Source organism: Heteronotia binoei, chromosome 1 (assembly GCF_032191835.1).
Source record: "Heteronotia binoei isolate CCM8104 ecotype False Entrance Well chromosome 1, APGP_CSIRO_Hbin_v1, whole genome shotgun sequence".
In the NCBI taxonomy this organism is placed as follows: Eukaryota; Metazoa; Chordata; class Lepidosauria; order Squamata; family Gekkonidae; genus Heteronotia; species Heteronotia binoei.
Window position 1 is genome coordinate 253,869,127 of NC_083223.1, and position 27,662 is coordinate 253,896,788.

At 48.9% G+C, this 27,662-nt stretch overlaps 1 protein-coding gene across 1 annotated transcript; it reads right to left on the bottom strand.

Annotated features, from left to right (window-relative positions):
- Positions 1–80: 80 nt before the first annotated feature.
- ANKRD34A (ankyrin repeat domain 34A) lies at positions 81–27,662 on the bottom strand. The gene is made up of 2 exons (XM_060253143.1): positions 27,291–27,662; positions 81–1,727 (listed from the first exon to the last, which is right to left on the bottom strand). The coding sequence occupies exon 2, from the start codon at positions 1,631–1,633 to the stop codon at positions 86–88; it is 1,548 nt and encodes a 515-aa protein (XP_060109126.1). The 5' UTR covers positions 1,634–1,727; positions 27,291–27,662; the 3' UTR covers positions 81–85.

Genomic DNA, 27,662 nt, shown 5'->3' on the forward strand with positions numbered 1-27,662 from the left:
ATGAAAGGCTCTCCAAGTCCCAGTGAGTCAAAGACAAAAACACCATCGTTTGCACTCTTTTTTGTGTGTGATTCTTCTACTCTTTTTAACTGGCCACGGAGTCCCCAGGTGTGATCAGGCTCTGAAAACTCACCAGCTGCTTCATCTGTTCCGGCTGCATCGAATGCCTCCTCAGAAGCCGCTTGGCCTTCGGGGAAGTGGGGGCTACTGGAATCAGACCCTTGTGGACTGGTGAGGGAGGCTTTCCATTGGGCCGGATGTCACGGAGGGGAGGGTGGGGGTTGAAATTGAGAGGGGGTAGGAAGCCAGGACGGGTGTGAGCAATATGATCCATCAGCAGGGTGCCAGAGCCCCTTCTCTCAAGGAGGCCTGGGGTCCTGCGTCTTATCATGTTGGGGGAGACAGCACTGGGAATGCTTTCCAAACTCTCCCGCGATGAACTGACTGGCAGAGTCAGTGGGGAGGCATTGTACTTCCTCCTCTCCACGGAAACGCGGCCTGAATCAGGCGAGCCAGGGATGGAGTCTGGACAGAGGGAATCAGGTTCATGATGCTCCATGCAGTTCAGCTTGTGGTGAGCCACACCCCGTGTGCCAGGACCTGGGACACCTTCTTGGGTTTCAGGAGCCGTGTTGCGCCGAGAGAGAGGTTGGTGGAGGTGACTGAAATGGACTTTTTCTGCCCATGCTGCTTCCAGGCTAGAGACTTCTTCTCCCAGTGCATGGTGGGAAGTCATTTTGAAGCAGGATGACTCTTGGCCTTCCATGCTGTGCCTCCGTGACAAAGGCGGCCTCTTGGAGAGGCTCAACCCATTCATCTCTGCCGTCATCCTTTCCTCTGGGGTCCGAGCCTTTTCCTGATGAGCCAAAACAGAGGGAGCCACCAAGCCCCATGGTTCTGAGTTCAGCCTCTTCAGTTGCTTGGGCCTGCCTTTGGGTGGGAGCGCTGAGGTTTTCTCCTCACCTTCCTTCCCTTTGCTATGCGGAATGGGGTTACAGGTGAGTCTGGTTGCCATGGTGAAGTTGAAAACGTCTCTCTCCTCTTCCTTCTCACTGCCCCCTGGAGACTGGGCAGTCCTCACCTCAATGTCTGAGGGCGACATACACAGAGCAGGCGAATGCTTATCTTCGATACCTGGCGATGGTGGCGAATTCAGGTACTGCTTGGTCTTCTTGGTCCCTGAGGGGGACGTATCTGTGGTGATGATGATGACTTCCTTCCCTTTGGCCTTACAGGCATCCAGGAGTACCTGCAAGGTTGCCCGGTCCCCCTTATTGATGGCATAAACCAAAGCCGATGCCCCCGAATAATCTTTGGCACTGGGATCTGCCCCATGATCCAGTAAGATGGTGGCTACCTTAGCCCCGGCACCATCAGCACAAGCGTGCATCAGCGCAGACTTCCCCGTCTTGTCAGGAATGTTTGGGTCGGCTCCATTCTCCAGGAGGTACCTCACCATGCGGGGCTTGTTTTGAGGATCCTCATAGGGAGCTATGCAGGCAGCAATGAGGGGGGTCTCTCCCTGGGTGTTGCCCTCATTGATGTAGGCCCCTCCCTCTAGCAGCAAGCGAGTAAGCCGGAATTTGCCTTGCCAGACGGCCTTCAGCAGAGCGTTGCCTTCTGTATGGACCATGGTAGCAGAGGGGCTGTTGACTGTGGGGGTAGGAATGGAAAGATCACAGGACAGAGATGGGAGAGGAGCCGGGCATTTTAGAGCATGCAGCAACCTGGAAAGAGAGAGAAAGGAGAAGGTTGAGACATGAAGATTATACTTCTTTTGTTATGATGTAGGAATCTGGTTTCCTCCCTTGCTCAGAGTTGCCAACTCTGGCTTGGAGGATTTATGGCAACAACTAAGGGGTGATGCCCAGGGTGGCTGGAGTTTGGGGAGAGAGGAAACTCCATGGGAATGTGATGCCACATAGTCCCCCCTCCAAAGCTGACATATCCTCCAGGCAGGGCTTTTGTTGTAGCAGGAGCTCCTTTGCATAGTAGGCCACACACCCCTGATGTAGCTAATCCTCCAAGAGCTTACAGGGCTCTTAGTATAGGGCCTACTGTAAGCTCCAGGATAGGCTTCCCAACCCCCCTGCCCTGGCGGGGGACCCCTGGATTAGCAGCCTTTTCCCCCGCTCTCCAAAAACGTGGCAGCGGGGGTGGGGAAACAGCGCGGCCTCCCTTCGCAAGGTGCATGCTGGGACTCGTAGTCCTTGCGTCCTCTCCGGCTGCTACAGGCATCTCCTCAGGGAGTCTGGCTGGCGGGGGGGGGGGGGAGGAGCTCCGCCCCAGAGGACCATGTGCGTTTCTACCTCCAGAGGCTTCAGTCGCTGATTGAAAGGCTTCCTCTTGGGATGGGGTGTCTGTGTTACTTTGAAGAAGTTGGCAGCAACTCGTGAGTAGAGAGGCCAGTCCCCCTTCAGTGTTGCCAGAAATTGGGGGGGGGGGAGTCTGCTGAGTACTTCATTATTCTCTATGTGGAGATCGATTCTCATAGGGTATAATGGGGAATTGATCTGGAGGTTTCGGGGGCTCTGGGGGCGCTGTTTTTTGAGGTAGAGGCACCAAATTTTTAGTATAGTATCTAGTGACTCTCCCCAAAGTATCCCCCAAGTTTCAAAACGATTGGCTCATGGGGTCCAATTCTATGAGCCCCCAAAGAAGGTGCCCCTATCCTTCATTATTTCCTATGGAAGGAAGGAATTGAAAAAGTGTGCCGTCCCTTTAAATGTGATGGCCAGAACTCCCTTGGAGTTCAATTATGCTTGTCACACCCTTGTTCCTGGCTCCGCCCCAATGTCTCCTGGCTCCACCCCCAAAGTCCCCAGATATTTCTTGAATTGGACTTGGCAACCCTACTCCAGGAAGATTGGCTACATCAGGGGTGTGTGGCCTAATATGCAAAGGAGCTCCTGCTACAGAAAAAAAGCCCTGTCTCCAGGGGAACTGATCTCTAGCATAGAGGTCAGCTGTAATCCTAGGAGAACACCCCCACCTGGAGGTTATCAACCTCTTGTTTTGATCACTTTTGTCTTTTGTCCGTTGGGACGGGGGAGCCAAGATCTGATTGGTGTAGGAAAAGCAAACAGGCCAGGAAAAAGCAAAGGGGCTTGGAAGGATTTGGAGAGACAAATTCCAAGGGGCAAAGCAAGTGAAAGAGACCAAGAATAAAACAGCCAATATTTTCATGGCTCTGTGAGCACCCTGGTATTGATCTATGGTGCAGCCTCATTTGGAATTACAGGAAGTGCCGCAGCTTCTGCGTAGCAAACGTAAACTGAGTTTTAGCTACGCATAAGCCGCGGCACTTCCTGTAACTCCGGCGCAGATGGTGGGAAATCCGACCGGACGCTGCGGAGGGAACAGGATTGTGACTGTGAGGTAAACTGTGTGCGAAAAGTAATGGTGACTGAGATTAACCTTCACATTCAGATGCACTAATCCTCCGGATCTCAGAGCCAGGAGGCATCAACAGCCTCTATGTCCTGTTGTTGGCCACTGTAAGACAGGACACTGGACTAGATGGACCATTAGTCTGATCCAGCAGGGCTCTTTTATGTTCTTGTGAAAGAAAGCAGGAAGCTTTGGCCTTCTGCCTCTTCCTCCTTCCTGTTACAGGGATTGCTATGAGGCTGGAGCCAAAAACATTGGAAAATGGGCCATGGGGGCTAACAACCAATTACATTTTCCTCGGGTACTTGTCCGTTGGTCAGGCTGGGGACTGTTCTAAGTGCTCTAAGCTTTCCAAGTACACCCAATGTACTTTCCAAGTACCATGGTCTGTGAGGAAAAGAAGTGTACATCTTCTCATTCCTGTGCTGTTTTCCTCCTGACCTGAAATGGGAGCTTCTATTTGCCCTGTTGGGAAACTGATGTCACCATACGTATACATGTGTAGCCCCCCACCCCACCCCAAGGAAACAGTAGCTATGAGGTGGCATTTTAGAAAATAGCATGTAGAGGAGGGGGAGTTTAAGCTCCTTTTCTTCATTCAACATGGTCCTGAACTGAACTGGGCCCCCTCCTGCACAGCTGAAAAATACAGACCATGTTTATGACCTAGGGTTGCCAAGTCCAATTCAAGAAATATCTGGGGACTTTGGGGGTGGAGCCAGGAGACATTAGGGGTGGAGCCAAGATCAAGGCTGTGACAAGCATAATTGAACTCCAAAGGGAGTTCTGGCCATCACATTTAAAGGGACGGCACACTTTTTCAATTCCTTCCTTCCATAGGAAATAATGAAGGATAGGGGCACCTTCTTTTGGGGCTCATAGAATTGGACCCCCTGGTCCAATCTTTTTGAAACTTGGGGGGGGGGGTATTTTGGGGAGAGGCACTAGATGCTATACTGAAAATTTGGTGCCTCTACCCCAAAAAACAGCCCCCCCAGAGTCCCAGATACCCACGGATCAATTCTCCATGATTTTCTATGGGAATAAATCTCCATAGGGAATAATAGAGTTCCCAGAAGACATTTCCCTCCCCTCCCCTTGCTTTCTGATGACCCTGAAGCGGGGGGAGGGCCTCCAAACCGGGGGATCCCCTGTCCCCACCTGGGGATTGGCAACCCTATTATGACCCAACTGAAAGATGTACCAGAGAATAAGGTTGCCAACCTCCAGGTGGCACCAGGAGATATTCTGCTATTCCAATTGTTCTCCAGATGACCAAACAGTCCCCTCAGAAAAAAAATGGCTGCTTTGGAGGATGGATTCTACAGCGTTATATCCTGCTGATGTTCCTCCTCACCCTTCCCAGATTCCATCCCCCAAATATCCAGGTGTTTCCCAATTCAGAGCTGGCAACTGCACCCTGAGCCTGTCAGGGGAGGGCGGGATATAAATATAATAAAATAAAGAAAAATAAACAACTCTACAGAAACTGGGACAGTTAAACCTGCATAAAGCTACAAAGGAACTATTTGGCATAAGGCAAATTCACACATCCAGTTAGTTCTTGTCAGAGAAAAGGCTGAGCCCATCCAACATTCTTATTGCTTTTTAATAATCCGCACTGACAACATCAAGAGTAGATCACACCCACACTACCTGGATCCTTCATTCACTTTAGTACCTTCAGCATATATATATATATATATATTTCTTTAATAAAGCAAGGCCTGATTTCATTATCATAGTAGCTATAAATGGGTACAATTTAATTCCTATCCAGCAAATGAGCAAAGAATATCTGGCAGCTATTTTACAGAATGTTATAAATACTGGGTCTGGGATTCAATCACATAATCTGTTCCAAGAGGGTACCCCCTCATTACAAGACTGAGAAAATATTGACAAACCATTCACGATTCCATTAATACAAGCCTGCCTATGTTAATTTCTCCATTTCGGCTACATAGAGGATTGTTCATAAAATCATTTTTTCATTCTGGTACACTATCCAGTCTCCTGTGCCTGAAACACACCATTTTTGTGGCTGTTAATAACCTTCATTTCAATCCACTCTATATTCTTTTGCGCTCTATATAGTACTGGTTTCTTTTGACTTCATTCTCTGTGTGTGTGTGCATATCTCTCCCTTTCTCTCTCTACTCAGGATTTATTTACCACCTGACTTAACTTAGGCTCAACAGCTCTTTCCCATAAAAAATGATAAATGGTTCCATCTTCAAAGGGACACAGAACTCTCACTTGGTTTTCTTTGCATGTGAATTTTCCTTCAGTATTACCATGTACTTGCCCTGACCTGGAAAGCCCAGGCTAGCCCAGTCTCATCAGATCTTGGGTGCTAAGTGGGCTGAACTCTGGCTAGTATTTGGATGGGAGACCTCCAAAGAATACCAGGGTTGTGACCAATGTTCCCTCTAAGCTGCAGAGTCCTGTGAGCAAAAATTCTACTTTGTGAGCTACTGGTGTTAAAGTTGTAAGCTACTGGCATTAAAGTTGTGAGCTACTGCATCAATTAGTGTGTTCTGGGGTCATCCTTCCTGAGCTAAGACAAAAATCTGTGAGCTGGAGGCTAAAAATCTGTGAGCTAGCTCACGCTAACTCAGCTTAGAGGGAACATTGGTTGTGACGTGAAGTTAGCCAGGCAATGACAAACTACCTCTGTGTTGGAATTTGCAATGTTCTAAGTTCCAGTCATTATAGGGTTAAAAGTGCTTTTTAAAAAACGGTAGTCCTCTGTGCAAGCACCAGTCGTTTCCGACTCTGGGGTGATGTTGCTTTCATAACGGTTTCACGGCAGACTTTTTACGGGGTGGTTTGCCATTGCCTTCCCCAGTCATCTACACTTTCCCTCCAGCAAGCTGGGTACTCATTTTACCGGCCTCGAAAGGATGGAAGGTTGAGTCAACCTCGAGCCAGCTACCTGAACCCAGCTTCCGCTAGGATCGAACTCAGGTTGTGAGTAGAACTTAGGACTGCAGTACTGTTTTTGTTGTTCATTCACACAGTCGATTCCAACTCTATGCGACCCCATGGACAAAGTCACGCAGGGCCCTCCTGTCTTCCACAGGAGGTCAGACCTGAATGGCCTAATGGCTTCACCAGTTTTCTTCAGTTTAAGCCTGAATTTTGCGATGAGTAGCTCATGATCTGAGTCGCAGTCAGCTCCAGGTCTTGTTTTTGCAGTACTGTTTACCTGTTCCCTATTGCCTGCCTGACCTAGGAAGAGGAACTTGACTCCCTGCTAATGAAGAGATAGCCCAGGAAAAGGACTGTTTGTTTGTATAAGTCCATCTTAGCAATGTGACTTTCTTAAGAGATAAGATGCAGGTTATAGAGTTTCTTATTTTCATCCCAGTCCCCCACCCTGTAGATATGAAGTTATAATTTTGTTTTTATACTAAAAGACTCTCAATCTCTTTTTTGATTCAACAATCCAGTGAACTGTTTGGGATATAGAAATTGATTTTCCAAACAATGTCACTGAATGTCTCTTGCCTTGAAAACTGCACAGGGTTACCACAAGTCAGGTGTGATTTGATGATACTTTCCACCACAATTGGCATGTACTAGGGGCAAGGGAACCGAATGCAGGTGTTGCATGCAGAAGGTTCCGAGTTTATTCTTTGGCACCTCCAAAAAATCCACTGCCTGATCTTCTCCAAGAGCTGCAAGGACCAGAAGACAGCTTTTGACTGGCCCAGCCAGAAAAGCTGTGTTCTTCAAGGTGCAGGGCGGGCTCAGCCATTAGGCAAACTAGGCAATTGCCTAGGGTGCTGGCCTTCTGGGGGTGAGAATTGGGCACAACTATGCGACTCGGTGATGTTACTGGGGGTGGGGGCAGAAGTTAGTCTTGCCCAGGGCTTTTTTGTAGCAGGGACTCCTTTGCATATTAGCACCCCCCCCCCCCCGATGTAGCCAATCCTCCAAGAGCTTACAGGGCTCTTAGTACAATGCCTACTGTAAGCTCCAGGAGGACTGGCTACATCAGGGGTGTGTGGCCTAATATGCAAAGGAGTTCCTGCTACAAAAAAAGCCCTGGTCTTGCCTATGGTACCAGACTGTCTAGGGCCAACCCTGCCATGGAGACCAGTTTGGGGTTCTGAAGAGCCAGAGAAACCCATATTCCATGGATTTCCACGCCTGTTTGTGCTCTTCTGTGTTTCTACCCACTGGCCCTGCGATTAGGAGGGAGTCAGGTTTTTTTTTAAGCAAATGGAAAGCCAGCAAAAGGAACAAACTGGGAAGTGACTGTCCTCTAAAGAAAGATTAAATGTGTTGCCATCAGGGGAATGATTGGGTAGGTTTTTCAGGGATTCCATTTTCTGAGTGGCTTCGCAATTGTAAATCTGGAAAATGAGATACAATTTGGCATTTTAAAAAATTGACTGTAATAAACACAGTATTGCCTGAGATAAGTGGTAATTCAAAAATGGACTCCAGCTTCAGCACTGGAGATTGTAGCTAAATTATCAGTTGATGTCGACCCTCGTGTGACTCCTCCAGTGGTAAAATTTTTGTCTGTGACATTTCATAATGCTAGCCTGTAATGTAAGTACTGTACTTACGGTTATGTATTTTGTATCTCTTGTTTACTTGCTTATGACCACTTGGTCTGTGAGCATGAATAAACAGAATGGAGTGGGAAGTGGAAAATCGCTGTGAAGCGAGCCAGGCTGAGTGATCCTTGCTGTGCTGGAAGCCAGGGCCGCCGGGCCATTCAGCTCTGTGGGGCTGACAGGATGGTGTAGTGGTGAAGTGTGCGGACTCTTATCTGGGAGAACCAGGTTTGACTCCCCACTCCTCCACTTGCACCTGCTGGAATGGCCTTGGGTCAGCCATAGCTCTGGCAGAGGTTGACCTCGAAAGGGCAGCTGCTGTGAGAGTCCTCTCAGCCCCACCCACCTCACAGGGTGTCTGTTGTGGGGGAGGAAGATAAAGGAGATTGTGAGCTGCTCTGAGACTCTTGAGTGGAGGGCGGAATATAAATCCAATGTCTTCTTCTTCGCCCGACTTGCCTGGTGTGGCTGATGCTGGCGTCATCACCAAGTTTGCCTCTCTCTGCCTCTCCCCTGCAGCTTTGTCAAAGGAGCTTTTGAGAAGGTGCCTGCAGGCTGCAGCAGGGGCCATAGGCAGTGGGGTGGTTGCTCCAACTCAGATAATTTGCACTGGTTGTTTTGTGGCCACGGTGTGACACAGAGTGTTGGACTGGATGGGCCATTGGCCTGATCCAACATGGCTTCTCTTATGTTCAGGAACTCATTTGCCTATTAGGCCACACCCCTTGACATCAGCATTGTTTCACACAAGGCTCTTTTTTTTAGAAAAAAGCCCAGCAGGAACTCATTTGCATATTAGACCACACACCCCTGACACCAAGCCAGCTGGTGTTCCTGTGCGTTCCTGCTAAAAAAAAGCCCTGCTGGCATCTTTGTCTCTTTTCCCCCATTCCAGGGCTAATAGCCTTGGAGAGTTGGTTTTGATCAGCAAAACTACAGAGGAAGAAAGTGGCACCAGCCTGAATAGGGGTCCTCTTCTCCAGTTGCAATTCACCTTAGAAAAATGCTAGGGAAGAATGGAATTATGGGTCTTCCCACAGCTCCTGTACTTTGGCAGCCTGCCAACTGCATGCTAAAGACCTCCTTTTTGTGCAGTTGACTGGGTAAATCCCAAATCATGCCAGTTCTGCATTCATAGATTTTGTCAGTAGTGGAAGCAATGCTGAGTCCTTTGTGAGTGGCCAGAATTCTCTAATGTCACAGGAATACAGGTAGGCAGGCTGAAGAGTAGGGTTGCCAACATCTGGCAATCTCCCGGAATGACAACAGATCTCCTGAGGATAGAGAGCAGTTCCCTTGGAGAAAATGGCTGCTTTGGAGGGTGGACTCTATGGCATCATACCCCATTGAGGTCTCCCCCCTCTCTAATCTCCACCCCCTCCAGGCTCTAACCCCCAAATCTCCAGGGATTTCCCAACCCAGAGGTGGCAACCCTACCAAAGAGTCTGTGGCTGCTGTTCTACAATCCTAGAAGGGCAGAACCTTCTAGGTGAAAGATTCTAGGGAAGGCTGAGAAGTACCAGGGCTCTAAGAAACAGAGGAGGAAAGGGCTGGAGAAGACAACAAGCCCAAGAAAAGGGGAGAGGTAAGAAAGGGTCCTCCAAGGAATAGGGTGCGGAGATGGGCAGAGGAAAAGGTCTGAGAGAGGAAGGATAACAGAAAATGAAGAGAGAGTCACGCAGGAGGGATTTGAAATTACCTCTTGCGCCATGACCTTATCGCAGGGCTGGCCCTAGACTATCTGGAACCCGAGGCAAAGCTAACTTCTGGCACCTCCTGCTCACACACTGATAACCAACATGGCCGGCAGGTGGGAGTAGGCCAAGTAGGTGGCTGCCTAGGGCACCACTTGGCCTACAGGGTGCAGCAAGGTGCTCCCTCTCCCTCAATGGAAAGCAGGCTCCATGGAGTGCAGACGCTGCCCATCCACTTTCGCGTTCAGAAAATGGCTTTCGCATTTCACTTTCATGTGTTACAGACCTGGGGAATGCAAAAGCAGGCAGTGTCTGTGCAGTACGCTCCTTAGAGCCTCACAGGCTCCAAGGACTGTTTTGTGTAGGTGCCCCCAGGCCACCCCCACCCCCACCTAGTCTTCCAAGGCCACAGGAAGGCTGAGTGGAGTCAGCGGAACACCCAAGCACCGTGTGTGCTTGGATCCTGGCTATGAGCATGCCCGCTGCTGTCCCGACATCGCCCAGGTTTCCAGAGACTCGGGCCTTATACTATAGTGGGTTCTATACATTAATGAGGCGAGGTGGTAGTGAACATAGCTCTTTTATTGAATACAGCATGGTATTAGCGCTGCCTACGAAGACTGAAAACTAGGGCTGCAGTGTCCCCTATATATACACACCCAAAATTCCCGTGCTGCCTGTGACTGGACCATTCAGACCAGTCGTGGGCTCTTGATTGGAGCAGGGCAGCAGGATTTGGATCCTGCTGCCTATTGTTCCCGAGTGCCCCAAGCTCTGTCCTTCAGGCCCCAGTGAGCCAGGAAAGAACTCCAGCTTATAGATACAATTCTAAGCACATATACAACATCCCTCCCCCCTTAGTTCGCAAGCCTAGCTGACGTAGTCATTGAGGTAGGCTGGCTTGCGATGCTCTCTGGTGGACTGCCTGAGCCCCGGAGGGAGTGGAGGAGCGGATGCAGTTGCAGCGGCGGTGAGTGGAGGGGCTGCTGCTGTATTGCTCTCAGTCGGCGGTTCCCAGGCCTCCGTGACCGCCAGCTCCGCCTGAAGGGCAGGGCTCTGGGCCCCTGCCTCCACTGCGACCGTCGGGGAAGGAGTGGAGGTGGCAGTCTCGTTGTCAGGACTGTAATCCTTGACTTCTACCTCAGGGCTCTTGCAGGACCTCAGCTGGTCATTGTGCCTCCTTATGGTGGACCCCCCTCTGTTGTAAAATCGTACATTACGGACCCCTGGCAACCCTTGCCAGAATCCAAGCGCCCCCCCCCAAAGTTCTTAGACATAACCTGGTCCCCCGTATCTAGCCCCCAAGGTGCCCGGATCGACTCTGGAACCTCTTGCAGGTCAAGGGCTCTGTCTGGGTCCAATTGGTCTAGTAGGGTGGCTACCCGGCGGCCCATGAGGAGTTCGGCAGGGCTGCAGCCTGTGGCTGAGGAGGGAATACTGTGCTATGATAGTAAGAATTCTGCAAGGCGGCCCTCCCAATCCCCCTGGATGATGTGGTGGAGCAATTCTTTAGTCGTCCACACCACCCTTTTGACCTGGCCGTTGGTGGCCAGGTGGAGTGGGGCTGATCTGATTTGCCTAATGAGGTTGCAGGCACAGAAGTCCTGAAATTCTCCCGACGTGAAGGCCGTACCGTTATCTGAGACCAGCGTGTCCGGGAGGCCATGCATGGTGCACACCTGGCGGAGGCCACCGATGGCGGCCCGGGAGGAGGTGGATGCCACCAGGAGCACCTCCAGCCATTTTGAGTGTGAGTCCACAATTAAGAAAAACGTTTGTCCCTGGAAGGGCCCCGCAAAGTCCAGGTGCAACCGGGACCAGGGGTTTATTGTGGATTCCCAGTGCTGCACCAGAGCCCAGGGAGGCTCTGGCCGGGTCTCCTAGCAGGGCTGGCATCAACCGACCCAAGACTTGATTGCATTGTCCATCCCGGGCCACCATACATAACTGCGGGTGAGTGCCTTCATGCGCATGATCCCCGGGTGGGTTTCATGCAGCGCCGTGAGGACTCGGTGTCTCAGAACCGGGGGCACCACCACCCTGTTCCCCCATAGCAAACACCCGTTATGGACAGAGAGCTCGTCCCTGTGGGACACGAACGCCCCAAACTCCGGTCCCACCCGGCCTGTGGGCCATCCCCTCCATACCCAGTTCAGAACTCGGGAGAGTATTTTGTCCTTGGCTGAGCAGCGTGAAATGTCTTTCGCGTGCACTGGGCGGTCCGGGAGGGACTGTAGAAGCAGGATCTGGTGTGCTGGGGCCTAATCCGGATCTTCCGACGGCAGCGGCAGGTGGCTGAGGGTATCTGTGTGGCCCTCCCGTGGCTTTCCCCAGCCTGTACTGAAGACCATACTGGTACCCAGCCAAGAAAATGGACCACTGTAGTACCATGGGTGACAACATCTGGGGCGTTTGTCGGTCGGGGGCAAAGAGGCCGAGTAGGGGCTTGTGGTCCGTATGGATGGTGAAGGGTCGGCCATATAAGTAACCATGGAATTTTTTTACTCCCGCCACAATTGCCAGGCCTTTGTCTATTTGTGTGTAGTTGCGCTTCGGTTTCTGCAATGTTCTGGAGTAATAGGTCACTGGGACCTCTCTGCCGTCTGGCAACACATGGGCCAGGACAGCGCCCACCCCTTAGGGGGAGGCGTTGCAGGCCAAAACGACAGGCATCCTCTGGTCGTAGTGTGCCAGCAAGCTGTTGGATGTCAGGAGGTCTTTAATGGCCTGGAAGGTGGCAGCTTGCCAGCGGCCCCAAACTCACGGAGCCCTTTTGCCTAAGAGCCTATGCAAGAGTTCCGCTACTGCTGCCTTGTGGGGAAGGAAGGCATGGTAAAAGTTGAGGACACCGAAGAATGATTGCAATTCGGCTTTGTTAGTGGGGGCTGGCATGTCACAAATGGCTGTGATTTTGTCCTTGGATGGGTGGATCCCGTTTGCATCCACCATGTACTCCAAAAAGTCTATTGTAGGGACCCCCAGCAGCCATTTTTTCCTCTTTACCTTGAGTCCCGCCTCGTTGAAATGCTGTAGTACAGTGTGGAGGCAGCTGGCAAATACCTCTTCCGTTGTTACGGAGATCAGCACATCGTCAAAGAATGGCTGGACCCTTGGAATCCCTTTTAAGAGAGAATCTATTAAGCTCTGAAAAATCCCTGGGGCCACGCTGACCCCAAACTGGAGGCGCTTTACCCAGAAAGTGCCCCAATGTGTGACTATGGTTTGGGCCTTGGCTGTGGTGGTGTCCATCAGCAATTGGTGGTACACTTGGGCCAGATCCAGCTTCCCAAATATTTTGGCGCCTGCTAGGGATGCTAACATATGGCTGACTACCAGGACCGGGTAGGCGTGGTCCTGCAGCACTTTATTGATTGTGCATTTGCAGTCTGCACAGATGCAGATGCTCCCGTTTGGCTCGACTGGGATGACGATTGGGGTTTCCCATTGTGCGTTGGTGACCGGCTCCAGGACCCCTTGTGCCACTAGGCAGTCTAGCTCCTCCTCTATCTTGGGTTTCAAGGCAAAGGGTACCCACCGGGCCTTTAGCCGTACGGGCGGCACGTTGGGGTTTATTTGTAACGACACGGGGGAATCCGTGTATGTTCCTAGTGTCCCATCAAAAACTGCCTGGAACTCCCCACAGATGTCCTGGAAATCCATGCTGGTGAGGGCATGATGGATTCCCTCTACTCGGATCCCCAAGGGTGCAAACCAAGCCCAGTCTAACAGGCTACTCAGGTCCCCTTCCGCCACCAGCAAGGGAAGGTCTCTCAAAAATTTCCCATATTGCACCTTGACTACCCCGGCCCCTTTGATGCCAATCACCCTTTTCTGGAAGTCTTGTACAAGCACGGGGGACGAGTATACCTTAGGGCCCCACTTGGGGCAACGTTTCTTTAGGATCTGGGCGGAGATGATGGTATGTGTGACCCCTGAGTCAACCTCCATTCAACAGGGGGCACCCTCAATAAACACTGTCATTTTGAGTTTATCTGGGGACAGCATGAGGATGTCGCATACCTGTCCGTCCGACGCAGTGATGGTGTTGATATCCTCTACGATGGTGACCTCGTGGCGGTGGCCATTTTTTCCACTCTTCCGATGGGGGGGTGCTCTCGGGTTGGTGTCATTTTCGAGCGGCAGACCCTAGCGAGGTGACCCATCTTCCAGCAGTGGTGGCAGACGGTGTCCCAGAATTAGCAGGAGCGACGCTTGTGGTTTCCCCCGCAACTTGCACACTCTCGAGCTAGTGCATTTTCGGTTGTATGTGGCATCTTGCGCTTCACAGCAGCATGGTGGAACTAGAGAGCATTGTCTCCTCCTGAGTCGTCCGCTTCCGAGGAGGATGAGGCGGCTTGGTGAGCCGCCGCCATGCGCTCTCCCGGCAATTTCTCATAGACGGTAGCCACTTTGATCGCCTTGGGGAGGTCCATCTCATCTTTCCCAAGCAGCTTCCTCTTCAGCGGCTTGTCCCGCAGCCCGAAAATAAACCGAGCCTTCAGTCTTTCCTCCAATTGGTGAAACTCTCAGCGGAGTGACAGCCGGCGGAGGGCTGCAATGTAGTCAACAGCAGACTCATTGGGCTGCTGCCTGTGCTTGGAAAAGTCAAAGCAACGGGTCAGGACTCATGACTGTGGTGCGAAATCGGTCGTCAGGGCGGTGGTGATATCTATGTAGGAGGCATCCTTGAGGAGGGTGGCCGCCATTAGCCCCTGGGCTAGCTCCTGGGTGTTCATCCCGCACGAGCTGAGGAATAGCGATCTCTTTTTATCCCCCACAACTCCGTGGTAGTGGATGAAGTTCTCCAGTCTCCCATCGCTCTGGGCTTGTCACATCGAACTCAGGAATCGTTCCTGGAGTAGCGGCCATTGTCAGCACTGGTGGTGCGTGCGTGGTGTGGAATGCCTGTAGCTGCTGGCCTTGCTTACCAGGATCCCACCTTCGTCACCACTATAATATAGTGGGCTCTATACATTAATGAGGCAAGGTAGTAGTGAACATAGCTCTTTTATTGAATACAGCATGGTATTAGCGCTGCCTACGAAGACTGAAAACTAGGGCTGCAGTGTCCCCTATATATACACACCCAAAATTCCCGTGCTGCCTGTGACTGGACCATTCAAACCAGTCGTGGGCTCTTGATTGGAGCAGGGCAGCAGGATTTGGATCCTGCTGCCTATTGTTCCCGAGTCCCCCAAGCTCTGTCCTTCAGGCCCCAGTGAGCCAGGTAAGAACTCCAGCTTACAGATACAATTCTAAGCACATGTACAACAAACCTGATAACCAATTTTTAAAAACAGGTGAATTGTGGGGAAAATGAAAAGCACAAAACTTGAAATTGCTCCCTGACCTGAATAGCCCAGGCAAGCCTGATCCTGTCAGATCTCAGAAGCTGAGCAGGGCCAACTCTGGCAAGTATTTGGATGGGAGACCACTGAGTCATGTAGGGGGCGTCCAATTCTGCGCCTCCAGAAGGCCAGCACCCTAGCCAATTGCCTAGTTTGCCTAGAGGCAGGGACAGCCCTGCCTTACAAGCAAGCTTTTCTGGAGTCTGGTGGATCCACGCCAAGCATTTTGCAAGGAGGGGTAGCTCCCCTGCAACATACTCAGTTCCTTGGCAAGTTTCCTTAATGTACATGTGGTTAGACTTTCACCTCTTGACAGCTTTATTCTCTGATCCCACACAGAGAGCTTTTGACCTTTGATCTGGCCAATACAGCAGTCATCCTCTGGATCCTTTTCAGTTTCAGCATGCCTTTTCTAGAGTGGGAGAATGTCCTCCCATCTCTCCCAGGGTTGCCAATTTAGCTACCCCCACTGAGGCATGGCGCCTGCCAGGGTTGGCAGGCGAAGCGTTCAATTCACATGCTGTTATGCGGGCACAACTGGCAGCTCTTTCTGGGTACTGTGTCCAAAGCAGGCTGCTTTGACTCATAATCCCATCAGCCGGAGCCAGAACGGAAAAGGGTAATTAATTCATATTCTGGAGCTTTGCTTCGCTGTTCCTTGAACACTGGAGAAATTGGGGAAAGGAGGCATCTTTGCAAAGATTTGTTTCCTTCACAGGAAGGAGCGCTGAAGAATCACAGGGAGTGCAGCTATTTTCCTTCTGCGAGTAGGTTCCTTGGGCAAAGTGCACCTTGCACAACGAAAATCAAAGCGTGTGTGCCAGCTCCAGCCCAGGCTCTTTACCTATAAGCAAGTGAAGGCCATAAGAAGTGCAATTGAGAAGTAATGGTTACAGACTTCCAGATGACATGACACAGGAAGTGGTGGCAGCTACATGCATAGATGGGTTCAAGAGGGAATTGATAAACATATGGAGCAGAGGTCCATCGGTGGCTATTAGCCATAGCATCACAGAGTTGGAAGGGATCTCCAGGGTCATTTAGTCCAACCCCTGCACAATGCAGGAAGTTCACACATACCTCCCACCCACCCACCCACCCAGTGACACCTGTTCCATGCCCAGAAGATTTAAAAAAAAAAAAAACCTTCCAGGATCCTTGGCAAAACTGGCCTGGAGAAAAATTGCTGGCCAGTTTTGCCAGGGACCCTGGAGGGTTTTTTGTTTTTACATCTTCTGGGCATGGAGCAGGTGTCACTGGGAGTGTGTGGGGGGGAGGTCCTTGTGAAATTCCTGCATTACGCAGGGGGTTGGACTAGATGACCCTGGAGATTCCTTCCAACTCTATGACTCTATGACATCTGGGCATAATAAATGTAACGTTCCTAGGTTTGTCCCCAAGATCTGTTGAGCAGATGCATGTTGGAAGTTAGAACATAAGAGAAACCATGCTGGACCAGGCCTATGGCCCATCTAGTCCAACACTCTATGTCACACAGTGGCCAAAAGAAACAGGTCCCATCAAGAGGTCCATCAGTGGGGGCAGGACACTAGAAGCCCTCCCACTGTTGTCATCTCCTCCCAAGCATCAAGAATACAGAGCATCACTGCCCCAGACAGTTCCAATAATATGCTGTGGCTAATAGCCACTGATTGGCCTCTACTCCATATATTGATCCAATTCCCTCTTGAAGTTGTCTATGCTTGTAGCTGCCACCACCTCCTGCGGCCGTGAGTTCCATGTATTAATCACCCTTTGGGTGAAGAAGTACTTCCTTCTATCCATTCTAACCTGACTGCGCAGCAATTTCATGGAGTGCCCATGAGTTCTTGTATTGCAAGAAAGGGAGAAAAGTACTTATTTCTCTACCTTCTCTATCCCATGCATAATCTTGTAAACCTCTATCATACCACCCCCTCAATTAACATTTCTCCAAGCTAAAGAGCCCCAAGTGTTTTAACCTTTCTTCATAGGGAAAGTGTTCCAACCCTTTTGTCATTCTAGTTGCCCTTTCCTGTTTTTAATTATACTGTATTTGTATAGTTTTATGATTGAGGTTTATATCGTTACTGGTTTTTATGTGACTTTTATAAAACGTAAGCAGCCCTGAGCCTGCTTCGGTAGGGAGGGCGGGATATAAGCCAAACAAACAAATAAAGAGGCATACATACTAGTCACCACCATTAAACAGATTTCATTTTTCCAGCACAATTAATGGAGAATGCTCCATTAATTGTGCTGGAAAAATGAAATCTGTTTAACAGTGGTAACTGAAGTATGCCTGTTCGATAAAAGTGATCCACAAGAAATGGGATCAAAGGCTGGCATTCCTGTGAGAGGCTTACCATGATCCACGCATGAGCTTTGACCAGGCGTCGGATTCAGCGGGAGCTCACAGGAGCACACCTCCTGAACCTTTCTGAGAGTTCCCCCTCCTCCTCCCCACTTTGTCCATTGAATAGTAGGTGCAGCTGCATAACAATTTCTGGATGAACTCCACCACTTATTTTTCTAGAAAACGACCCCTGGCTTTGATCATACTTTATTGGAATATTGGGAGGTTTCCCACTAGAAAACTGTCATTATCTTGAAAATCTATCTCAAGTTGGAACTCGTACAATGTGAATTATATGAAGTTTTGTAATTGACATTAGCAGAAAAACAGCAAATGCACCAGCATTAGCACTTTAAGAGCCCCGCGGTAGTAGCAGGATTGCGGAAACACGGAGAACCAGCAGTAAATGGACTCTGGAAACTGTATGAATGTTGGCAGTATTGTGTTATTCATAATTTGTGTGTGTGTGTGAAACTATTAAAACTTTTGTAATTTTGCAATAGCAAATCAATTTTCATAGTGTGGATTTTTTTCGTTATTTTTCCACGATGATATTGTGGTTTATTTTCCGCCTGGCAGCTGGCAACTCTAAGCTCAGCCCCAATCCATATCAGCTCCCAGCACACACACACCTGAGAATCAACTTGCACCCAAGTGATCCCAGCCTGGGTAACCTCAGAGCCAAGACTGTACGAAGGACAAGATAACAAAATCCTGGCAGAGTATAAGGATGAGACAATATGGCTGGCCTTTTTCTATTCTGAATTGCTTTAGAAGCCTTTTGCATTCGTCTAATATCAGAATGGGGAGAGGGATTCAATAGGATTGTTGTTATATTTTGAAGGCTTATCTAGATATATCTACATAATATCTAGAAGGCTGATCTAATGTGCACCCTGGTTCATACATTCTATTCTGTGCCACCATCCAGAGCTAATTTAGCAGGAACAAGACCCTGCCCACCAATCATCGCAGGCCATGCGCAGCGCCACCACTTGACCCCTAATTAGGATGGATTGGATTGTAGCGCTCGGAAACCTGCTGATAAAATTCCACCTTACTAAGGCTTTTGCTTGTAATTTCCCCCAGCCCCAACTTGTTATAGATCTCCAAAACACAAGGTACTTCAGAGTCCAAAATAAAATGCAATCCATAAAACAGCTTATCATGCATGAGCCATTGGCACAGCCACTCCAGAATCACCTGCGTTGCCCGGTAGAGTCTCATCAGAATGTCAGATTAAGGAGATTCTTTAACTGGAGACACTGGATATTCAACCTAGGACCTTTTGCATGCAAAGCAAATACCTTCCCACCAAGCCATGATTGTACATATTCCCAGAGCAAGGGCACACAGTGAAACATAAATGTGAGCGATGGATGGGAGTGCAAATCTGTGTGCTTGCTGCATGTGATTTTACACACAAATATGCTTCTTGCGTGGGATAAATTCAAAATACACAGCAAGTATCTTAGAGATGTTCATGCCTGTTTTAACTGGCTTTTGGTTTTTTCCTGACCTAACTCATGGAAAGCTGCACATCCAGAAGGCACAGGGAAGGAGGCTAGAACATCCTCTCACGTTCCCAGAAGAACATAATTCTGGGCACAGAATCCAGTTTCTGGAGAGCCCCAGCTTGCTTGCTTTTTGAAGATAAAGTTTCTAGTCCAGAGACCCCCATGTCTTGTGTTTTTTTTGCTTTTAGGCTGTGGGTATCTGTGAAATTTTGACACAGGGCACTGAGCACAATCTCAAAATGGCAGTCACAGAAGGTGAAGCCAAGCATAAAATGTCAGGGAATGAGGTTATATATAACTCAAATAGTAACACTTCAATGTTTTAGACACGTTCTCTTTTACGGGATGCCTTTTCATCTGCACAGCCAGTCAGACGCCCTGCTGCGCAAAAGCCCCATCTAGCTCTGACAGCCCCATAGCCAAGAGTCACAAGGTGATGGGGTTGAAGGGGTCATGAAGGCGAGAGCAAGAAGCTGGAGAGGCTGGGGGCCACCCCTCTTGCTCCTCCCTCCAGTGTGATTTAAATTGCATGTAAGCTCCTATTCCCCTTCTATCTCTCCTGGAGCTCAGCCTGCAGTGATCGACTTCCAGTTCCGAAGTTCAAAAGAAGGCTGATTTGTATCTCTGCGCTCCCTCCTCATTTCCCTGCTTTCCTGTGCCCTTCCCCAACTGGGAGCAGCAGGGAATTCGCGCGGCTTGTACATGCTGGCTGGGGGAGACATGTCCTGGCTACCCTCCTCCCTCCCTCTCCACCCCAAAAGGACTCTAGCTGCCCTTACAGCCTGTGCAATCTAGGGGCCTCTCCTCCCACCCACCGGCCCAAGAACTTACCATTCAGGGTAGGGTTGCCAAGTCCAATTCAAGAAATATCTGGGGACTTTGGGGATGGAGCCAGGAGACATTAGGGGCGGAGCCAGGAGCAAGGGTGTGACAAGCATAAATGAACTCCAAGGGAGTTCCAGCCATCACATTTAAAGGGACGGCACACCTTTTCAATGCCTTCCTTCCATAGGAAATAATGAAGGATAGGGACACCTTCTTTTGGGGCTCATAGAATTGGACCCCCTGGTCCAATCTTTTTGAAACTTGGAGGGTATTTTGAGGAGAGGCACTAGATGCTATACTGAAAATTTGTTGCATCTACCCCAAAAAACAGCCCCCCCCAGAGCCCCAGATACCTGTGGATCAATTCTCCATGATTTTCTATGGGAATAAATCTCTATAGGGAATAATAGAGTTCCCAGAAGACATTTCCCTCCCCTCCCCCTCCCCCCCCCCCGCTTTCTGATGACCCTGAAGCGGGGGGAGGTCTCCAAACCGGGGGATCCCCTGCCCCCACCTGGGGATTGGCAACCCTAATTCAGGGTCATGGTGGTGGAAAACAAGGAAACACATGGAGGCCCCAGCTCTTCATGGCCGAACTAAGGGCTGCTGGGAGCAGAGGCTGACTGCCAACCTACCCACCCAACTTTTGGAATCTGCCCAGCCACCCACCCACCCAACTCTGCTCAGAGTGCTTCAGAGGAGAGCTTGCTGGTGCCATTACTTGCTTCATGTGCTGAGGCAATCGGGGGGAGGGGGCCTGAGGGGAAGGGGGGCCCATAAAATCCACAAGGAGGCTGGGCCCTGTGGGCCCCGAGGTGCTACAGGCCTGAGCTCTGACCACTTTTCGAATGTAGTCCTTGGGTGCCAAGAAAGGGGTTGGTAGGAGCCATCACACCCTTGGGGACCCCGCTGATGAATCCCAAAAGCTGGAAGGTTTGTTGAATTTACAGTAAATAATAGGTGGAGCCCTTCCGCCTTTTATCGTTCCTCTTCTTCCCCATATTTAGCAGAGTAAAATAAGCAAATGCATTCAAGTCTGACCAGTTTACATCAGTGGTACTCACTCCGTGGCTCACAGAGAACCACATTCACAACTGTGATCAGAGCCATGTTTACTTCCATCCCTAGAAGGCTGCCTGTATCTCAGGAAGGCACACAGCTGACCCTTTCCTTTGACAACAGATGTTTCAGGCTGGAAGCCAACAGCCAGCCACAGGTCTTACTGGGCAAACACCTTGCCCACTTTCTTGAAACATGGGACACATACCACACTGGGGAACAGTCCTCAGAAGAGCTACAGGTGCCATGTTAAAAAGACACGTATGTCTCCCAAGCCACTGAATAAATGTCAATGGTTTACATAGTATGAGAAAGGGGGTTAGGACAAACCTCACTGAGCCCTTTTGATTGCAGAGGGAGGAAAACAGGATAGTGCTCCCAAGTTCCTTCTCTCTCAGAGCTTTGCTCAGCGACACAGAATTCACAAGGTTCCACTCACTCCTCTTCGTGGTGTTGGTGCAACCACACCACAGATCAATTTTGAAACCCCTTCTGGCTCAAATGATGATGGTTGAATTCCCCAGAGCACTTCTCAGCCTTTATCTCCCCTTGTGCAGGACAACTAGAAAGGCAGCTTCACATGTGCTAGTCAGAATCCACTTTCCTGTGATTTCCAGCACACACAGGATTTCAGCCCAAGGAGATTCATAAAACCACCTCAGCCTTGGCTTCTCCTCCCACTCCTGTCCTTTTCTACATGGCTGTTCATCCACACCCATTCTCTACATCTCTTGCCTTGCTTGAGAGCAAGCATTCCTCTAGGCCATTATTTAGAAAGAAAGGACCAACCAGAGTGTTTATGAATAGAACCATAGGGTTGGAAGCTACCTCCGGGGTCATCTAGTCCAACCCCCTGCACAATGCAGGACATTTTTCCATCCTTCTGAGGTCGGTAAAACGAGTACCCAGCTTGCTGGGGGAAAAGTGTAGATGACTGGGGAAGGCAGTGGCAAACCACCCTGTAAAAAAGTCTGCCGTGAAAACGTTGTGATGCGACGTCACCCCAGAGTCAGAAACGACTGGTGCTTGCACAGGGGACTACCTTTACTTTTTTAAAATAGGATCAGCATTGCTATCGGATGGCCATCTAGCCTCTGCTTAAAAACCTCCAAGGAAGGAAGATCTGGTAGGGTTGCCAGCTCTGGATTGGGAAATATTTGGAGATTTCGAGGGTGGAGCTTGAAGAGGTGGAGTTTGGGGAAAGAAGGGGCTTCAGTGGGGTAGAATGCCATAGAGTCTACCTTCCAAAGCAGCCATTTTCTCCAGGAGAATGGATCTCTATCGACTGGAGTTGTAATCCCAAGAGATCTCCAGCCACCACCTGCAGGTTGTGCAACCAAACAAAGAATCACGGAAAACAGAGACAGAGATACAAGCCACAGGGCTTCCGCAATTACCAGCCTCTAAAATAATTAGAATTAATATATTTTAAAAGGTTTTTTTGTATAATATCTGTTTAATTGTAATTATTTTAGAGGCTGGTAATTGCGGAAGCCCAGTGGCTTGTATCTCTTCACCACCTGGAGGTTGGCAACCACAGGTCTCAGGCTGGGGAAAGGGCTGCTCACTCTAGATTCAGAAATACTTGGAGGTTTGAGGGTTGAGCCTGGGAGAGTGGGGTTTAGGAAGGGGAAGGACAATGGTAGAGCATAATATCATGCAGTCCACCTTCCAAAGCAGCCATTTGCTCCAGGAGAAGTGGAATAAATATTATAAACAAATAAATATGTGATGTGTATAGTCTGGAGTTCTCATCCTAGGACATCTCCAGCCCCCACCTGGGGGTTGACAACCCTAGCAAGGGCGATGTTGTGGGGGGGCAGCCGCTACCCTCTACAAGACGTCACACTCTTCTTGGCAAATCTCCGAAATCCAGTTCAGTGGCTTCTTTTTCTCACCTGAGGCTAGGTGCCCTTCAGCTTGCACCACCAAACCTGACTCATTTTCACATTCTCCAGCTACGTCGCCGCTTGCTCCCTTTGCGACATTTTCATAATCCCTCGCAAGTGACGCGCCACCTGCCTTACCTGCTCATCGTCTCTTTCTTCTTTCCCCCCACCCACGTGAGTTGAGCCAGTGTCTGACAGAGGCGCTTGGGGGTTTTTTGCAAGGGAATAAAAGGAACAGGAATTAAAGTGGCCAGCCTCCAGGCGGGAACTGGAGATCTCCATGAATTGCAACCGATCTACATAGATTGCTTATTTATTAATTAAGCAGTCACTTAAAATGTTGTTCCACTTCTCTTGGAGAAAACAGCTGCTTTGGGAAGGTGGACTGCATGGCATTATACCCTGCCAATGTCCCTCCCTTCCCTAAATTCTCCTTTCACAGATTCTACGCTCAGATTTCCAACTATTTTCAAACCAGACGCTGGCAACCCCAAATTGGACGGTGCTTCTTCTCTTGAGTACCTGCTTCAAAGCCTCTTTTGCCAAAGATCTTCTGTGCAGCCAGCTTTGGGGGCTCAGGCTCACACAGGGTTGTCAGCCTTCAGGGGAGGGCTGCAGATTTCCCGCTATTACAACTGATCTCCAAGCAACAGAGATCAGTTCTCCTGGAGAAAACGGCAACTGTCAAAGTTGGGCTCTATGGCATTATAACCCCATGGAAGTCCCTCACCTCTCCAAACTGTGCTCTCCTCAGGCTCCCCGCCCCCCCCCTCCGCCCACAAATCACCAGGTATTTCTCAACCCAGAGCTGGCAGCACTAATCTTATAGGTTTTCTGGGTGTGGTATGCAGGCTTTCTTCACAGCTACCTCAGGAAGGATCCTTCCCTTAAGGACTGGCCTCACGGCACTGCTAGGCCTTTACTCTGCATTAATTGCCATACAACATTGTTCTCCTGGTGCTCTTTCATAACCTGAACTCTTTCCCCTCAACCCACCTTGCTCAGCCCCAGAATTCCTCCTTAAAGCCTTCCTTGTTCCTTTCTCTCAGCAGCTAGAATTAAATGCTAACTTGCCCAACCAATGTGATCTCTATTGCTGCCTAGATATATAAAAAGATTTTACCTTGGTTTAGATTCCCTTGAAGTTGAGTTGCCGGCAATGTTTCCTCTACGCTGCAGAGTCTCGTGAGCAAAAATTCTACTTTGTGAACAACTGGCATTAAATTTTTGAGCTACTGGCATTAAAGTTGTGAGCTACTGCATAAATTAGTGTGCTCTGGGGTCATCCTTCCTACACTGTTAGCTGGAGGATAAAAATCTGAGCTAGCTCACACTAACTCAGCTTAGAGGGTACGTTAGTTGCTGGCCTAGTGATAAAGCCTAATCCTTCCACCCAGTCTCTTGAGGGAACATTTTAAAGTCTGTTTAAATAATCTGCTCAACCTGTTTGTCAAATTAGGAAATATTCCATATCACAGCAATGTATAACATTTGCTTGTTTATTGATTTCATTTATACTCTGTCTTTTTCCACAGTGGGGACTCTACATCTTTCATCATTCTCCTCTCCTCAGTTTCATCCTCACCACAACCCTGTGAGGCAAATTTGGCCGAGATTGTCACCTAGCAAAGGTTTGAATCCCTACTCCTTTCATCTCCCAGATCCTAGAGTATCACTCTGAACACACTATACCACACTGGCTCGGTTAAGGAAGGAATGTTAAAAATTAAATGTTTTGATTCAGTGTCATCTTACTCCTCGGAGTAAGATTTGAATTCAGTAGCTCCTTAAAGATCAAAAAGATTTTCAAGGTACATGTTTTCGAGAGTCAAAGCTCCCTTCATCAGACTTTGAAAAGCTTCTACCCTGGAAATCTTCTTGGTCTTCTTCTCGAATCTTGCTCTCGTATTACAGACCAATATGGCTGCCCAGCTGAAGCTATATTACACCCCAATACACCATGTCCTTTTAAATAAAATAACAATTCTGGTGAACAGTGAGGCAGGATTCAGTGGTACGTGTACGAGCTGAGGCAGGCGACTTTTACTTTGCATGGCATGGGGCAAAAAATCCTAGATTCTCCACCAGCAGCTGTGCAGGGAGGGGCCTCACCTCAGGTCAAAGAGCTGCTGTACCACCTCAGTCTTATGTTTCCCCTGCCACGTTGGCTGCACAGGGGATCCAAACACACCCAACCAGGTTGCCACTTCTTCTATCGCCCCTCACTCTACCCTTTTTTCTCCATCTTCTTCTTCTTCACTCCTTCCAAAGACGGCTGCTCCTGTATCTGGCACCTTTGGGAAGAAAGGGTTCCTCCAATACCTCTTTTAAACAGGCTGCAGAATCTGGCTATTCTTAGCACAGAATCTGGGTTACCTTGGTACAACGTGCTTATTTGGGGAGGGTTTTAACTGCAGAAGGACATACTGCTCTGTTCCTCCTTCTTTCTGGTTCATGTTGCTAATATGACCTCGATTCTTATTTTACATCCACAAAAGCAGACTCTTTCTTAATTTGGTTACTGCTAAGGCTGCTTAGGGTAAAGTGTAGACGACTGGGGAAGGCAATGGCAAACCACCCCATAAAAAATCTGCCAAGAAAATGTTGTGATGTGACATCACCCCATGGGTCAGTAACGACTCAGTGCTTGCAAAGAGGACTACCTTTACCTTATTTTAAGGCTTTGAAGGTTCCTTTCAGGAACAGTCCCTGTTGTGGGCCAGACTTGTGAGAATATTTGCTTATTTGGAGGGGAAACTTTGTGTATGCACTGAGGCATTTCATCTATGCCGGGATTCAGCCAAGATCCAAAGAGTGGCAGAGGCTCAGATGAAGCTATTTCACAAGGAAACAAACCAACTTCAATGTGCATTTCTAGGGCCTTGAGAATGAATAAACCAATGAATCAAGAATCACTTTTCTCATCCTTGCTGGCTTTCCCCTCCTTCCTGATCCCTCTAGGGGCACTTGAATGAAATCTGCAAGAGCCATCTATCAAATATCAGCAAAATCCATATGTCATGCTGGGGGTGTAATAAGCCATACAGTTTCATCTGTACTGGGATTCCCAATAAATCCCATCTGTACTGAGATTCCCAACAAATAATTTATTCACAGTGAGCAGAGCAATAATTTTAGTGACATTTTCCTGTGCCTTTTGGCCTCTGTCCTTACCCTCACCTCCACACATTCACCTTCCCTCAGGGGACTGAAAAGTATTTTAAAAGCCATCTTACTTGGGGACACATCAAAAGAGCTGTTGACTGGCCAGTAAAACCATTGAAAATGCAAACCTCTTTTAAATTCTCTTACTCTCCCCGCCAATCAGATAAGTGACTTTTGTTTCTATCTCCTTTAGGCAGAGCAGGAAAAATAAGGCGTTGTCTCCTGTGGTGATGATAAAATCAAACACTCACAAAAAAGAAGAAGCAAAAGAAGACTATAAACCTCTTTGTTTTAATCTTTGCAGTTGTGGGGGGTGTTTGGGAGAGGAAATGGAAATCTATTTGCCAGCAAGTTGAACATTTGCAGAAGATTCCCAAAGAAGAGAGAAGCTCTCTGGTCTTATACATGGTAAAAAAAAAAGATCCCATGCTGTATCCATCTGAGGCTTGTTTCATCGAGGATTTTAGGCCTTCTGCCCCTGGATTGTTTGGAGATGTACAGACGGAACACAGCAGTTTAACAGAGAGTGTACGTGGGGGGGGGGGGTTACCTCCATTTAAGTTACATAACTATACAAAAGTGAACCCAAAGGGGGGGGGGAAGCTATCTCATTCCGCGAATTATGTAGAATTTGTTTTACTTTTCTGGAAAGAGACGACCACATGCATTTCAACAAGCCTGAAATCAACAGCGTTCGAGCCTTCCTGAACAGGTGTTGTGGGGGTGGCTTCAAACGGAACAGGGTATGATGCATGACTGTATTGGAATACTTTTGAAAACACCCAAAATAGACCCCCGTCTGGATTGGCAAATTGAAAGAGAGGTGGGTGAAGCGATGCACAGCTTCTCGATTTAGCCAGACAATAAATACACGCGTGCACACAGTGAAAGTGGAATGGATTCAATCGCCCCAGAAACACAGTGCCAAATTTGGAGTGCAGTGGAACACTGCAGGAGCCAAATGAATCTGGCAAGGGGGGGCATGTGTGTGTGTGTGTGTGTGTGTGTGTGTGTGTGTAGTTAGGAGATGTCGGCAATTTGAAATTTAGCTATATGACACAGCAGGTGGAGGGAACAAGCAAGAAGGGTGATTTTGGCAGGAATGATTTTTCAAAGAATTAGGGAGCTCAAATCTCCTGCTCCAGGCTGCTCCACAGGATTTATCTCTAAAACAAAAGCAGGCCACATTCTTTCTGATTTTGTAACATCTACACCCCTGGCATAATACTCTTGCATGGTTTTTCTCCTCGGTTAATTGCCACTAACCCCCCCACCCCCAATTATCACCTGGTTAGAGAACACAACTGATTTGCACATGCATGCACTACTACATTTTTTTTTTTTAAATCCCTTTTCTTTGGTCTTTTATTTTTCAAAACCAGACATGATCAAAGTTGATCTTCCAGATCACTGGCCTTAACAATCCATTACAGTAACAGCTGTTATTGCATGCCACCATCAAGCAAGGCAAATGCATTGTCTTTGCAACCGTACCTGGCTTCATCTTCCGATCATCTTCGGAGTCTCTTGGCGTGGGCTGACGCGGCGCAGCGGCTTGCCCGGGCTGCATGCTTCTATGCTCTTGGAAAAAGCGAGAGAGGCTCTGGCAATATCGCATGCCTTGCCGTCTCCTTGGCGCACCAAACACGTGTCTTCCTCTTGCATGGAGTTATTTTTGTGTTTTGGAATGATAACGTTCTCTGTTGCTTTAGGAGCACAAGGGAAGCAAGACAGCTTTAGCTTGAACCAGCCATTACAAAGCAGACAGTTAAGAAAATAGGATTTCCATAAGCACTGGTTCTTGTATTATCTATCTATCTATCTATCTATCTATCTATCTATCTATCTATCTATCTATCTATCTAT

Excerpts from the sequence above, each read along its gene's own strand:
- ANKRD34A (XM_060253143.1), bottom strand. The coding sequence starts at position 1,633 with ATGGTCCATACAGAAGGCAACGCTCTGCTGAAGGCCGTCTGGCAAGGC.